The sequence below is a fragment of the Podarcis melisellensis genome (assembly GCF_964234715.1).
Source record: "Podarcis melisellensis genome assembly, chromosome: 8".
In the NCBI taxonomy this organism is placed as follows: domain Eukaryota; kingdom Metazoa; phylum Chordata; class Lepidosauria; order Squamata; family Lacertidae; genus Podarcis; species Podarcis melisellensis.
Genome location: NC_138540.1, coordinates 21,538,493 through 21,551,753, shown reverse-complemented (window position 1 = coordinate 21,551,753; position 13,261 = coordinate 21,538,493). Strand labels below are relative to the sequence as shown.

At 47.8% G+C, this 13,261-nt stretch overlaps 1 protein-coding gene across 2 annotated transcripts in view; it reads left to right on the top strand.

The window, feature by feature from the left end:
• The first annotated feature begins 8,481 nt into the window (after window positions 1-8,481).
• Window positions 8,482-13,261, top strand: part of LOC309376808 (uncharacterized protein) — a 44,299-nt gene continuing 39,519 nt past the window's right edge. The window contains exons 1-2 of one of the 2 annotated variants that reach the window (XM_081923647.1): window positions 8,482-8,690; window positions 8,973-9,616. In XM_081923647.1, the coding sequence (XP_081779773.1) occupies window positions 9,430-9,616 (187 nt within the window). In that variant the 5' untranslated portion in view covers window positions 8,482-8,690; window positions 8,973-9,429. Of the gene's footprint in view, window positions 8,691-8,924; window positions 9,617-13,261 lie in introns of those variants that run through there. The other variant, XM_081923648.1, reaches the window with a different exon arrangement.

Sequence of the window (13,261 nt, the reverse complement as noted above, 5' to 3'; positions counted from 1 at the left end):
CACACCTTGGTTCTGGGTCCTCTTCCTTTTTCCTGCGTGTGAGGGGAGCACCCTGTTGCAACAGTTCAATAAAGATCAGGCTTACTAGCTGCTTTGCTTCTCAATATTCTCTGGTTGGCCTCTGTTATTTTCTCTTACCGATGGAGAACCTACAAAGGACTTTATAAGGGCTCTTGTGTCCCCCATAAGGGAATAAGGGCAGATTTTGTTTACAACAGTTGTAAAAACAAAACAGAAAGCCAAGCCTCTAAGTGGTTTACAAAAATACAAAGCAGAATGTTAAAATTCTGGGTAGAAAAATCAATGGTTAAAAACAAGGATATAAAAGCATTCCAAGGATGTGTTGCAATCAATAATAGCTAGAGATAAACACATGGCATGATGCACACAGAAGAGGAGCATGTCACGGAGGAGGTTGGGCAGGATCCTTGGGAAGCTAGCTTTCTATATAGGGCACACCCACCCAGCTGCTTTGAAGATGAGAGCCAGTGTGGTGTAGTGGTTAAGAGCGGTAGACTCGTAATCTGGGGAACCGGGTTCGCGTCTCCGCTCCTCCACATGCAGCTGCTGGGTGACCTTGGGCTAGTCACACTTCTTTGAAGTCTCTCAGCCCCACTCACCTCACAGAGTGTTTGTTGTGGGGGAGGAAGGGAAAGGAGAATGTAAGCCGCTTTGAGACACCTTAGGGTAGTGATAAAGCGGGATATCAAATCCAAACTCCTCTTCCTCGTTTTCCAGGTCACTCGGAAGTGGAAGAGCCCAGATTTGGGTCGACAGTCTCATGGAGGACTGTGCCATATTACCACCAAGGCTGAAAACAGAGCAGGCACAGCGCTGTGCAATTTGGCAAACTGCCTCCTTTGCCGGAACGGTGAATGTCGCTCTCATAACCACTAGGGGCTGCTGTAAGATGCTGTTTGTTTTTCCTTGATATGGTAGAATCCTTCATATCACAGAATTGCAGAGTTGGAAGGGGCCACGAGGGTCGTCTAAAACAACCCCTTGCAATGCAGGAATTCTTTGCCCAAGGTGGGGCTCTAACCCATGACCCTGTGGTTAAGAGCCTTGTGCTCTACCAACTGAGCTGTCGGGCGGCCTAAAGCGAATCTGCATTCTCAGTGGGGATAGTGCAGAAGCTGAGGGCAAAAATGCAGGGAGCCAAACAGGAGGTGGAGCCAAAGGCAGGCAGAAGGATAGCCATAGCCAAGTGGAGCCAGGTATTATTCTAGGTTTGTCCCCATCCTCTTTGCAGCTGGGGACAACACTGAGAGTAAGGAGGCAGAAGCTGATAGGCAGGCAGCTGTGGACTGGGTGAGGAGAGCTGCCCCATTTGGACCGGCCTCTGCTGTGGAGAAGGGGAAGAACTTAGTTTGCAATTCCTCCCTCTCTCTCGGGAGAAGGATGGTCAGGTGGGAAAGTGTATCAGCGCTCCTGCACCTTTAACAGCAGGAATTGAGGGGCTCCTGCACCTTTAATTGGTAGAATAAGGAATTTCCACACGTGTGCAGCTGCTTAAATTCCCTCTTGAACACACCCATTAACGTGGCAGCAACTCTTGCCTCCGCTTTTGCATCTGGCTTGCCAGCTGCACCTAAGCACCTGAATTATGTGCGGCCAATCCCAGGTCTGCACCATGGGTACGTCCAGAATTTATGTTGGGAGGGCGGCAGGAGACCCACCTGTCTTGTTCCAGAATGGAGCTACCTGCCGCGCGATTGGTCGGGTTGCCAGTTTTGTCGCTAGAATGCGCCGTGACATCATTTAAGCGACCTCCACGAGCATTTCCATTTCAGATATTCTGATTATTTCTACTTTTAGTTAAGTGTTTTTATTTGTTTACTTGATTTGGGGGTGGGCAGCTAAGCCCCTTGCAACGCCCATGGTCCGATCATTGGCAGCATCTTTAGGTCAGGCTGGGAATGTTCTTTGCCCGAAACCCCTACTGCAAGCCAGTGCTGACAGTACTGACCTGGGGATCTAAAGGCCTTTCAGTGTAGGCAGCTTCCTGCATCGATCAGCGATGACCTTTGGAGGACAGGAAGCATTCTTGTTGCTGTTGTTTAGTCATTTAGTCATGGCCGACTCTTTGTGACCCCATGGACCAGAGCACGCCAGGCACTCCTGTCTTCCACTGCCTCCCGCAGTTTGGTCACACTCATGCTGGTAGCTTTGAGAACACTATCCAACCATCTTGTCCTCTGTCATCCCCTTCTCCTTGTGCCCTCCATCTTTCCCAACATCAGGGTCTTTTCCAGGGAGTCTTCTCTTCTCAAGAGGTGGCCAAAGTATTGGAGCCTCAGCTTCAGGATCTGTCCCTCCAGTGAGCACTCAGGGCTGATTTCCTTCAGAATGGATAGGTTTGATCTTCTTGCAGACCATGGGACTATCAGGAGTCTCCTCCAGCACCATAATTCAAAAGCATAAATTCTTCGGCGATCAGCCTTCTTTATGGTCCAGCTCTCACTTCCATACATCACCACTGGGGAAATCATAGCTTTAACTAGGTTTGACCTCTGTGAGAACAGGAGGCTGGACTAAATGGGCCACTGGCCTGATTCAGCGGTGCTCTTCTTATGAGTAATTGGGGGGGGGGGGGAGCTGTGTGCTTCCTGAAGCCCAAAAGAGAACAGAAGTCTGGATTTGAAGAGCATTTGGCCTGATCCATCAGCTCTTTTTGTTCTCCTTAAAACAAAATAAAAATGTTTATTTGGTTTTCAGATCCAAGTTTACAACCACATATCCAACATACAACATAAAAACAAGACTCCAAAGAATCTCCTGGACTTCCCTCCTTCCCTTTGTGGGTCCTATTACTAATCATTCCCTCCTGCATCTTTTATGATAATCCAATTCTTTTACATCTCCATTAGGTCCAAAATTCACCATTAAACTCAAGTGTTAAATCCAGTCCTGCTAACGGTTTTAACTGTTTACAACGGTTTTTAAGATAAATTATAAATTTCCCCCATTCCTTGCGAAAATTCTGGTCTTCCTGATTTCTGATTCTTCCAGTCATTTTTTGCCAATTCGGCATAATCCATCAACTTCTCTGGAAGGGACTATATCTTCTTTCCATCTCCGGGCCAATAACATCTGTGCAGCTGTGGTCACATACATAAACAGCCTTTTCTGCTCCCTTGAGAGTCAGTGTGGTGTAGTGGTTAAGAGCAGTGGACTCGTAATCTGGTGAACCGGGTTCGCGTCTCCGCTCCTCCACATGCAGCTGCTGGGTGACCTTGGGCCAGTCACACTTCTCTGAAGTCTCTCAGCCCCACTCACCTCACAGCGTGTTTGTTGTGGGGGAGGAAGGGAAAGGAGAATGTTAGCCGCTTTGAGACTCCTTCGGGTAGTGATAAAGCGGGATATCAATTCCAAACTCTTCTTCTTCTTCCTTGGGATTCCGGCACCTAGAATTCCTAAAAGAAAAGCTTTGGTTTGTATTGTTTTTTTAAGAAAAAGTTACTTTAAACATTTTTATCAACTCATTATAAATCATTTCCCAAAATTCTTTTACTACCTTACATGTCCACCACATATGATAAAAAGTGCCTTCTTTTTCCTTACGTTTCCAACATACATTTGACCCTGTTTTATACATTTTTGCTAATTTACTGGAGCTCTTTTGTTTTCAGCAGGCTCCTGGAGTCAGCAGTGTCCCTGCCCAACATTGCAGGGGTATTTTTGGTCTCAGCAGCTGCCCAGGCATGCCATCTCCCCACCCCCTGGGAGAAAACACAGGTCCTGCGGCCTCTGCAAAGAGCCTGGATCTGACTTTGTTTTTTCCTCAAACCTGTTCTTTATTACCATCAGGAGCTGGGAATTTTCCTTGCTCCTAATAAAAATGCAGAATGTCTGCGCTGGGTTATAAAGCAACTGAGAAGTGCCCTTGCATATCTTAAGAGAGAAATGGCTTATTGTTTGATGACTCAGACTGGACCTCCGCTGACTTTTCTTAAGAAGCTGCAGGTGAGCTTGGAATGGTGTTTGGGTGTGATTTGCCGTGACATTAGAATTCTAGAATTGGAAGGGACCCAGAGGGTCATCTAGTCCAACCCCACCAGATGTGCAGGAATCTTTTGCCTCTAGGAAGGATCCCACGGTCTCAACGGCCGTTGTTCCTTGGGTTGGAGGGGAAATTGGAAACAGTTGGCATTTTAAAGCAAATCTACCTAATCTGTACTTTCCAAACAATAAGGGAACAGGAAGACAGTCCAGTTTTGTACTTCTCTGAATCTTGCAGTGCCAACGACTCCAGCCTAAGTTATGAGTGTAAAAGAGCTGCACTGTACTGGGGTAAAGTACGCCTTAAAATGCATATAAGTGGTGAAAATAATATACATTCTATTTGGGAAAAATTGCTTTGCAACGATGCATGTGTGTGGCAGAATTGAATACACAAATGTGTAGATTGGCAGAAGTTTGTACTAAAATGCCTGTGGGTTTTCATGAGGACTTAAAAAAATAAATTTGCAAATTGACGTGAAAATATAGACAGCTGGAGTCAAGAGTAGAAAAACAGAGAGATGGGCAGAAATTGAAATGAACAGATTGGCCCACTGAATTGAATTCCCCCCACATCCCTTAAAATATCAGTGATGGTCATACACATACGAACACACCGCTATATCAAAAAAACACATAGAAAAAAAGAAAGAAAAGAAAGGGGAAACATAAAAAATAAAAAAGCACACAAATTCCTAGAATTGTAGAATTCCTAGATGTCACTATTCAAATGACATATTAGTACTGTATTCCATGCTTGAGTACATCAAAAGCATTGATTAGAGAAGAAATATTATTGAGGAAGAAATGTGCAGAACATGTGTTGACCAGGTTATCTCAAAATTAATCTGGAGTTCAAAAGCTAAGAGACGCAGATGTTGACAAGTTTTAATCTCATTTAAAAAATGTTAATTGTCTTTAAATGGCCTTTAGTTGGTTTTAACAGTTTTTATCAATCATTTTAAAATTTCCTCAGAGGTTTTACAACAATCAACCAGTATATGTACAATTTTGTAAAATAAACAAGGATGGAAATGTGTACATATTGGGAGAAACTTGCACTAAAACACTGACCAATTTTCATGTAGGTTTAAGAAGCGAAAACCAGAAATCGCTGCAACAAAGGGAGAGCCAGTGTGATGTAACAGTTAAGAGTACCAGACGAGGAGACCCGAGTTCAAATTCTCGCTCGGCCATGAAGCGCATTGGGTGACTTTAAGCCAGTCGCTGCCTCTCAGTCTGACCTACCTTTCAGGGTTGTTGTGAGGGTCAAGCAGGGAGGGGAGAATCTCACACCCCACCTTAAGTTCTCTGGAGTAAAGGCTAGCATATAAATGTAACAGATGATAATAATAATAATAATAATAATAATAATAATAATAATAATACAGTGGTACCTCAGGTTAAGTACTTAATTCGTTTCGGAGGTCCGTTCTTAACCTGAAACTGTTCTTAACCTGAAGCACCACTTTAGTTAATGGGGCCTCCCTCTGCTGCTGCGCTACCGTCGTGCGATTTCTGTTCTCATCCTGAGGTAAAGTTCTTAACCTGAGGTACTATTTCTGGGTTAGCAGAGTGTGTAACCTGAAGCGTATGTAACCCGAGGTACCACTGTAGATGTGAAGAGCTGAATGTAAAGGTTGAGGAAACGAGAGAAACGGAAACAAACAGGTCCCTCCATCTCTGTCTCAGAGGCCTTCTGCAAAAGGAACTTGGGTCTAGATGGGTTTTCCTCCCTCCAGCTCCAAGCTATTCTTAGCTGCGTGGGTGGCCCAAACAGCCTCTTCACTCTCTGCTTCTAGCCTATTAGCCAGAGTGCCCATTTGGCCAGACGCAGCAAGAATTTCCATCTCACAGAGAAATGCTCCATCTTCTGGCTTTGAAAAGGGGATGGAGAGACTGGGATATATATTTTTTTAAAAGCAAAATGCAACAGTCTAGCTATAAATATGCCTATCTGGACCCACCTCATAGCCATTCTGAAATATTGATTCTCTCTCTCTTTTCTTGCAGAGAGGCTGGTTTCAGGTCTGCGTCGGTATCGATCCTATTGCAAAGGAACTTGGACTGTTGCAAAGACCCTGTGAGAAAGAGGTGGGGGTGGAGGGTGGGAGAATATTGGAACACGGGGCGCTATGCAAATGTTAAAAGTAAAGGGACCCCTGACCATTAGGTCCAGTTGTGGCCAACTCTGGGGTCGCGGTGCTCATCTCGCTTTATTGACCAAGGGAGCCGGCGTACAGCTTCCAGGTCATGCAGCCAGCATGACTAAGCCGCTTCTGGCGAACCAGAGCAGTGTACGGAAATGCCATTTACCTTCCCACTGGAGTGGTACCTATTTATCTACTTGCACTTTGACATGCTTTCGAACTGCTAGGTTGGTGGGAGCAGGGACTGAGCAACGAGAGCTCACCCCGTCGCGGGGATTCGAACTGCCAACCTTCTGATCAGCAAGTCCTAGGCTCTGTGGTTTAACCCACAGCTTCTCCCATGTCCCATTATGCAAAAGTTACGGTGCCTCAAATCTGGCCGCTCTTGATTCCCATGACATGTGTGTCATCAAAATAATTAACAACAATAGTAACGTTTATTAGGTAGCATAGGAGTGGAGAACCTTTTTTTCAAACCAAGGGCCACATTCCCTTCCAGGAAATCTTCTGGAGGCCACATGCCAGGGGTGGACAGAGCCAGAAGCAAAAGGAGGAGGTGGAGCCACAAAGGTAAATTTACTTCTGTCCAGGCAAGTAAGAGTTCAAGGGTACATTCCAGCCAGGTAAGGACGCTCAAGGAAGGTGAAAAGGGTGTGGCCTGGGGAGAGTCTTAAGGGCCGCAGAAAGAGGCCTGGAGGGCCACACGGGACTGCTGACCTGAGGTTCCCCTAATTAATTAGTTAAGTATCATATCCAAAGTAGCAGCTCCACAAGTCATGTCTGTAATAAGCCTGATGGGCACTGAGGATTCTCCAAGATGGCAATTACCTTAAGAGTTCATCTGAGGGTGTATAGCAGGCATAGGCAAACTCGGCCCTCCAGATGTTTTGGGACTACAACTCCCATCATTCCTAGCTAACAGGAACTGTGGTCAGGGAAGATGGGAGTTGTAGTTCCAAAACATCTGGAGGGCTGAGTTTGCCTAAGCCTGATGTATAGAGAGCTTTTGGGGCTAAATAAAGCCTTGCAGGGGAAAAGGGAACTGTAAGCTCTTTGCTCAGAGGCAGAACATCCCTGCAGCAGCTGCCCATCCTTGGGTGGAAGGCAGGGATTCCAGCAGTAGGTGACACCAGAGCCAATGGCAGGCAGAGCCAAGTAATACCATTTTTGGCCTCCTCCTCCTTGCCAAGTTCTACAAGGGGAAACCCTGGGACTAAGGAGAGGGCAGGCAGTGTCCAAGAGTGAGCCAGCAGCAAATCACACTATTCTAAGTTGGAGTTAACTCTTTATTAGCAAAAAACACGATCTTTGCAGATTTGGCTGAGTGTGAGGCCTAATAAGCAGAGTAGCTCATTCCTGATTTCCTCCATGAAAATAATTTGCTGAGACTGAACGTTCCCACCTCCTCACAGCCATCTACAGTGGTACCTCGGGTTAAGTACTTAATTCGTTCCGGAGGACCGTATTAACCTGAAACTGTTCTTAACCTGAAGCACCACTTTAGCTAATGGGGCCTCCTGCTGCCATCATGCTGCTGGAGCACGATTTCTGTTCTCATCCTGAAGCAAAGTTCTTAACCAGAAGCACTATTTCTGGGTTAGCGGAGTCTGTAACCTGAAGCGTATGTAACCTGAAGCGTATGTAACCCGAGGTACCACTGTAAGTGCTTTCCTTTCCAGGGCTTTCCCCAAGCAATCGGAGACTGGGCCTGCATGAAAGCCTGCTGTTGCTCCGCCCATTTCAGCCCTCTTCTGGTTCTGGAAGACAAGTGAGGAGGGATCTTGTGGCAGCAGGTGGGAGAGACACCCCTGACTCTTCACCAGCCTTACTCATCTCTGCCTCTTGGCCTCCATCCTCACCTGCTTCTGCCTCTGATTCTGAACTGCTCTCTGCCACAAACTCTCCCAGCTCACTCACCCAGGGACCTATAGTTTACCCCTCGCATTGCTACAGTTCCCACCAACACAGAACAAGAGGCAGTTTCCAGGGATCTTGGAGAGCCGGCACAGCCAAGGTTCGGAAGGGCGCAAGGGATCTGCGATCCCCTAACCGCGCCACTGAGCCGGATTTCAGCAGCGATCCCCGGGGGGCTGGTCAGCGGGGCTTGCTTCCGAGTGAGCGCGCAACGGGCTTGACAGTCTCGCGCGCCCCGCGCGCAAAGCACATTGCAACCCTGCTCTTTGGCGATCCCTGGGATCTTATTCCTCCGACTCCTCCCCCGCCTCTCCCCTCCCCTCCCCCGCCTCTCCACCCCCTCCCCTTTCCCCTGATGCTCCCACCGCCGCCCCCTTTCCTTCCTAGTTCAGCTCCGCCCAGCTCCGCATCCTCCTTCCACCGCTGCCAACCACCTCTCTCAATCTCTCTCTCTCTCTCTGCATATCGCAAAATTATCCTCCTCCTCCTTTCGGATCCTTCCTCCAGCTCCCCAGCCGATCCTTCCCACCACCGCCACCCCATTTCAAGTTGGAGGAGGGAGAGTCCGGAGGAAAGGAGACCAGAAAGGAGTCAATGTTTTTGCAGCCGTCTGCAGATCCTGCGGTCAGTTTCCTGGTCCGTTTCCCCGCTTCCCTTGGGGATCCTGCTTCGGCTTCCTCTCTCCGTGTTAAGATTGTTTGCAAGTTTTTCAGGGGAGGGAGAGGGTAGCTTGCGATAATAAACTGCCCCCTAGTGTTGTGCGTGTAGCTGCTGGGCTGGGCGGGAAAGGAAGTTCCTTAACCCTGGGAAAGTCCTCCGTGCGCCTAGAAACTTTGGTGATCCGTATCTGTGATCCTGCTTTTTCTGCTTTGCGCTCCCCAACCCCAACCCCCCCGCTTCCTACAGCACAAGGAAAAAGGAAGTTTAAGAAAAAGTTTTCTCCTGTGCACGCGCGCACACCTGGACTCGAGAAGAAAGGAGGAAACAGCGGAAGGAGATGGAATAAAACGGTGCAATCTCTGGTAGGGTTTTTTTTTTTTATTGTTGGGGCTTCTTTTAAACCCCAGCAGTTTCTAGCTGGAAAGAGATGAGCTTGCCCTTTGCCTCTATTCCTTCTCACTGACTCAGACTATGCGGATTGTTAAACCAGCCTGGTCCTGTAAACAGAAGAGGAAAAGGAAGGATCTTCCTCCATCTGGGAGAATTTAAAGAAAGACCATTATTGTTATTGTTATTTCAACGGACTGGCCGTTTGGAAAGAGGGCAAGTTGCTGTTCTTGGGGTGCTCACGAAAACTCGGACCAGATGGTACAGCGGCGAAGAAAAGTGAAGAAATAAATCCTTTGGCAAGGAAGCTCCCGGGATGGGGACTGGGCTGTGCAGCAGGAGGCAAAAGGGCCTCTTGCAGACAGGGTTTTGCCTAGTGGCCGTGGCCTGCCTGGCATCCGGAGCTTTCCTGTACAACCACCTCCAGCAGAAGGTGAAGTCCGCAGAAGCCTTGGCTTTGAAATACAAGCAGCAACAGGAGGTGCTTTCGGCTCAATTGCAAGGTGAGAAGGGGTCTTGGCTTGCTTCGTTCGCGGTTGACTTTCCTGCTGGTCCGTTAGGGCAGATGGGGTGCTGCCCTACCAACCTCAGTCTGTCCTCAGCTAGGTCTCCCTGGCCTGCCTGCTTCCTTCCATCCAGTCCAGGGGGCGGCCCTGCCTACCAGCTTCCTCCTCCTTAGGCTCAGTGGTGCCTCTTGTGGGACCGCAGGGAAGCAGATGGGGACGAAACTAGAATTTGTTGGCTCTGGTCCTTTCCCCTCATGTGCAGCACACATGCATACAATTTAATATCTAAAGTAACTGGTCCATGCAGTCCAGGGAAACAGAGCCTGGGGGGCCTCCAGATCTACTCCTGAACATCAGCTGGGGCTGGGAGTTGGAATTCAAGAACATCTGGAAAACCACAGGCTGTCTATTCCTGGTTAGTCCTGCAGAAGCTAGTCTGAGGTCACTGGGTGCTTGATGTTGTTGTTTTTATTGTTTATCAATTCATGCGCCATTTATAGGCCAAAATGGCTTCTACAACTATAAAATCCACACATAATTCAAGCATGCAATAAAACAAGTCCACATAAACCTTAAAAACGCTCCTAATTAAAAATTACACAAGCCGTGACAATTACATAAAAAGCATGACAATGAAAACGGCTAAAACAACAAGATCAGAAGTTCCAGTTCAAGGGTTTGCTTTCCTAGACAGGTGTGTCTTCAGGAGCCGGCAGAATGCCAATACTGATGGGGTCTCTTGCATTTCAGCAGGGAGGGTGTTCTGCAACAGTGGTGCCACCACTAAACAAGCCTGCCTCTGCATCTCAGTGAGTTGATAATCATCAGGCCATGGCAAAACTAACCAGGTTACATTTGCTGACCACAGTGCCCTCATTGAACAGTGGAAGGGAGCATGGCTTTTCAGGGAACCTGGTCCAGATTTATTTAAGGCTTTGCATGTAAATAGCAGAACCTTAAAACTGACTTGATGGCTATTAGGCAGCCAGTGCAGATTCCTCTTTCCTGTTTTGTGTCCCACCTTGTGGTGCTCAGAAGTGTATGTACATCTATGGTAGGGAACCTGTGAACCCACAGACTCCACCTCCCATCAGCCACAGCCAGCAAGGCCTGTCCTTAGGATGCTGGGAGCTCTGTAGGACCACAGGTTCCCCAGGTCTGATTGACCTGGAAGCTCCATCAAATGATCATCATGCCTCTTCACCGATAGTCCTGCCCTACATGGGTGTTTCTAACCGTTGGCGGTGGGTAAGCTTTGAGCTATCTAAGTTTATCACCATATTTGGTGACAAACTTGGTGCATCTAGGTGATTTTAGATTCCAGGGTTAATAGTCTTAGGCTGCGGTCAAAGGGCAGTTTATACCATTTGCCCAGCTGCTGATTTCCGCATCACACCTGAGCTTTCGCAAGACGTAAAAACCACTTCCAGAAATATAGCAGAAAGTCGCGTGACTTCGGCGCTCGTTTCCAAGTTACTTTTTCCTGGAAGCAAATACCGTATCTTTTGCTCTAGAAGACTCGCCTTTTCCCTCCTAAAAAGTAAGGCGAAATGCAGGCTATGCAGCTATCACAGGAGCCAGAACAGCAAGAGGGATCACTGCTTTCACTGCACAGTGACCCCTCTTGCTGTTCTGGCTTCTGAGATTCAGAATATTTTTTTTCTTGTTTTCCTCCTCCAAAAACTAGGTGCGTCTTGTGGTCTGGTGTGTCTTATAGAGCGAAAAACATGGTAACATGGAACCGAGTACTAAACTTGGGCTCCACTCTGATGCCTTAGAGGTCACTGGTGGGTTTGGCTGCCCAGCAGGGAAACGCCAAAGGAAAACATCAGGGAAGACCAGTGAGGAGGGTGGGAACTGCCACTGGAATGACGCTGGCGCCATAGACTTCCCCTGTTATTTTTGTTCATGATACCAGACTCATTGAATGACTATTGGCCATGCCACCTGGGGGCTGATGGGAATTGTATGTCATCCAGAACTTCTGGAGGGGACCAGGTCAGGGAAATCCAATTTAGGGGGCTTGCTCATTATGCTCTTCAGGGTTTGAGAGACCAGGCCTTTTGCTGCTCGAAAAACCTGAGGTCACCAGGGATGCAGAATCACAACACAGACAACAAACAGCGTTGCTGTTCTGCTGATGTCAACTCCAGAGCTCGCCCCCTGGGATCAAAAGGCAAATAGCTTCTCCTGACACCATGCGCTGGCTATTAGTCTGGAAGGACCAGCTGGAGAGTTCAGGAAAGAGCTTTAAACACACCAGAAGCAGCAGCAGCACACTGTTTGTTTTCCATTATCTCTTCCCTGCCTCCAACTCGCATGCAGGCATTCTTCAGAAACTTGCAGTTACTGAACTCGGAGCTCATGTCCAATGGAGGGACATTCTTATGTTACAGCAAAATGTCCCTTCCTCGCTGCTGCCGGATTGACGGGTAACTGGTGGTCTCTGGGACTGGATCCAGCTGCTTGGCAGATTCCGCCCTTCCTGCCTGCCTCTTGGCAGGGTTCTCATCCAGGCCTGATCAAACGTTTGGCAACAGTTTTCCTGGTGTAGGAAAGGAAAGGCGGGGATTGATTTCTGATTTCTGCAAGGAATATGCCGTATTGGCCTGAATATAAGCTGCACCCGAATATAAGCTGACCTTTAAAATTGCCGACAGCCTTTTCTCTTCCTCGCTCTCTCCCTTCCTGGCCTTGGGGGAGAGGATGGGGGACTACGTGTGGGGTGGGTGCTGCCTTGCTGCGCCCCTGGCGCTGTTTGCCCCAGGTTCCTGACTGCATACCGTAAGGTCGCGAATATAAGCCGCTCTTTAACTTTTCATGGTTGGAATTTGGGGGGAAAGTGAGGCTTATATTCAGGCCAATATAGTATTCCGCGCTTTGCTGTTTTGGGCTTTGCGAAATGCATGCAGTGCAGGCCTGGGAGACTGGCTCCTTACCTACCTATACCCACCCCCCATTTTAAGGGTCTGCCACTTCCTTTAAAATCAAAGCAAGGTGCTGGTCCTCATGATTCTTAATAAAGGGCAGATATAAATAGGAACGTGGGACTGATCTAATCAGATGCACTTGCGGAAGCCGGAGCAAGAGCTTTCGCCCAGTGCCTCTCCCCCAATCCGCTCTGGAGGGTTGGGAGAACCCCAGGACAGCGTATGGGGGGGGGGGAGATAATCCCATCGGGGAAGCAAAAGTGCTTGTGGTAATGGAACAATTAATTTCACTGGGTCTACTCTGAGGAAGACTTAGTTGGGCAGAAGCCGGAAGTTTTTTTTTACTGTGCCTGTATCACGTTGCTTATAGGCGATATTGTTTTGCTCCTGCAATGGTTTTGGGATGGGCAGGCTGTTGCGTTTCCAATCTGTGCATGTCCTGTAACTTCCTGGTGATGCCCTGTAATGTTTCCCTCCCTCCCTCCCTCTCTCTCTCTGTGTGTGTGTTGCTGTCCCGTTTTTGTTGTGCATTAGCGCAAGGGTTGCCCTTCCAGATGAGAGCAATGTGTGGCGGTCACATTTATTTTTAAAATATTTGTATACTGCTGCGGCATAACAAATAATATTGTAGCGCTACCGTGATAAAAAAAATGTAAAACCAAATGACAAAAAACCATTTAGAAAGTTAAAAACAGAAACAAATTAAACCATA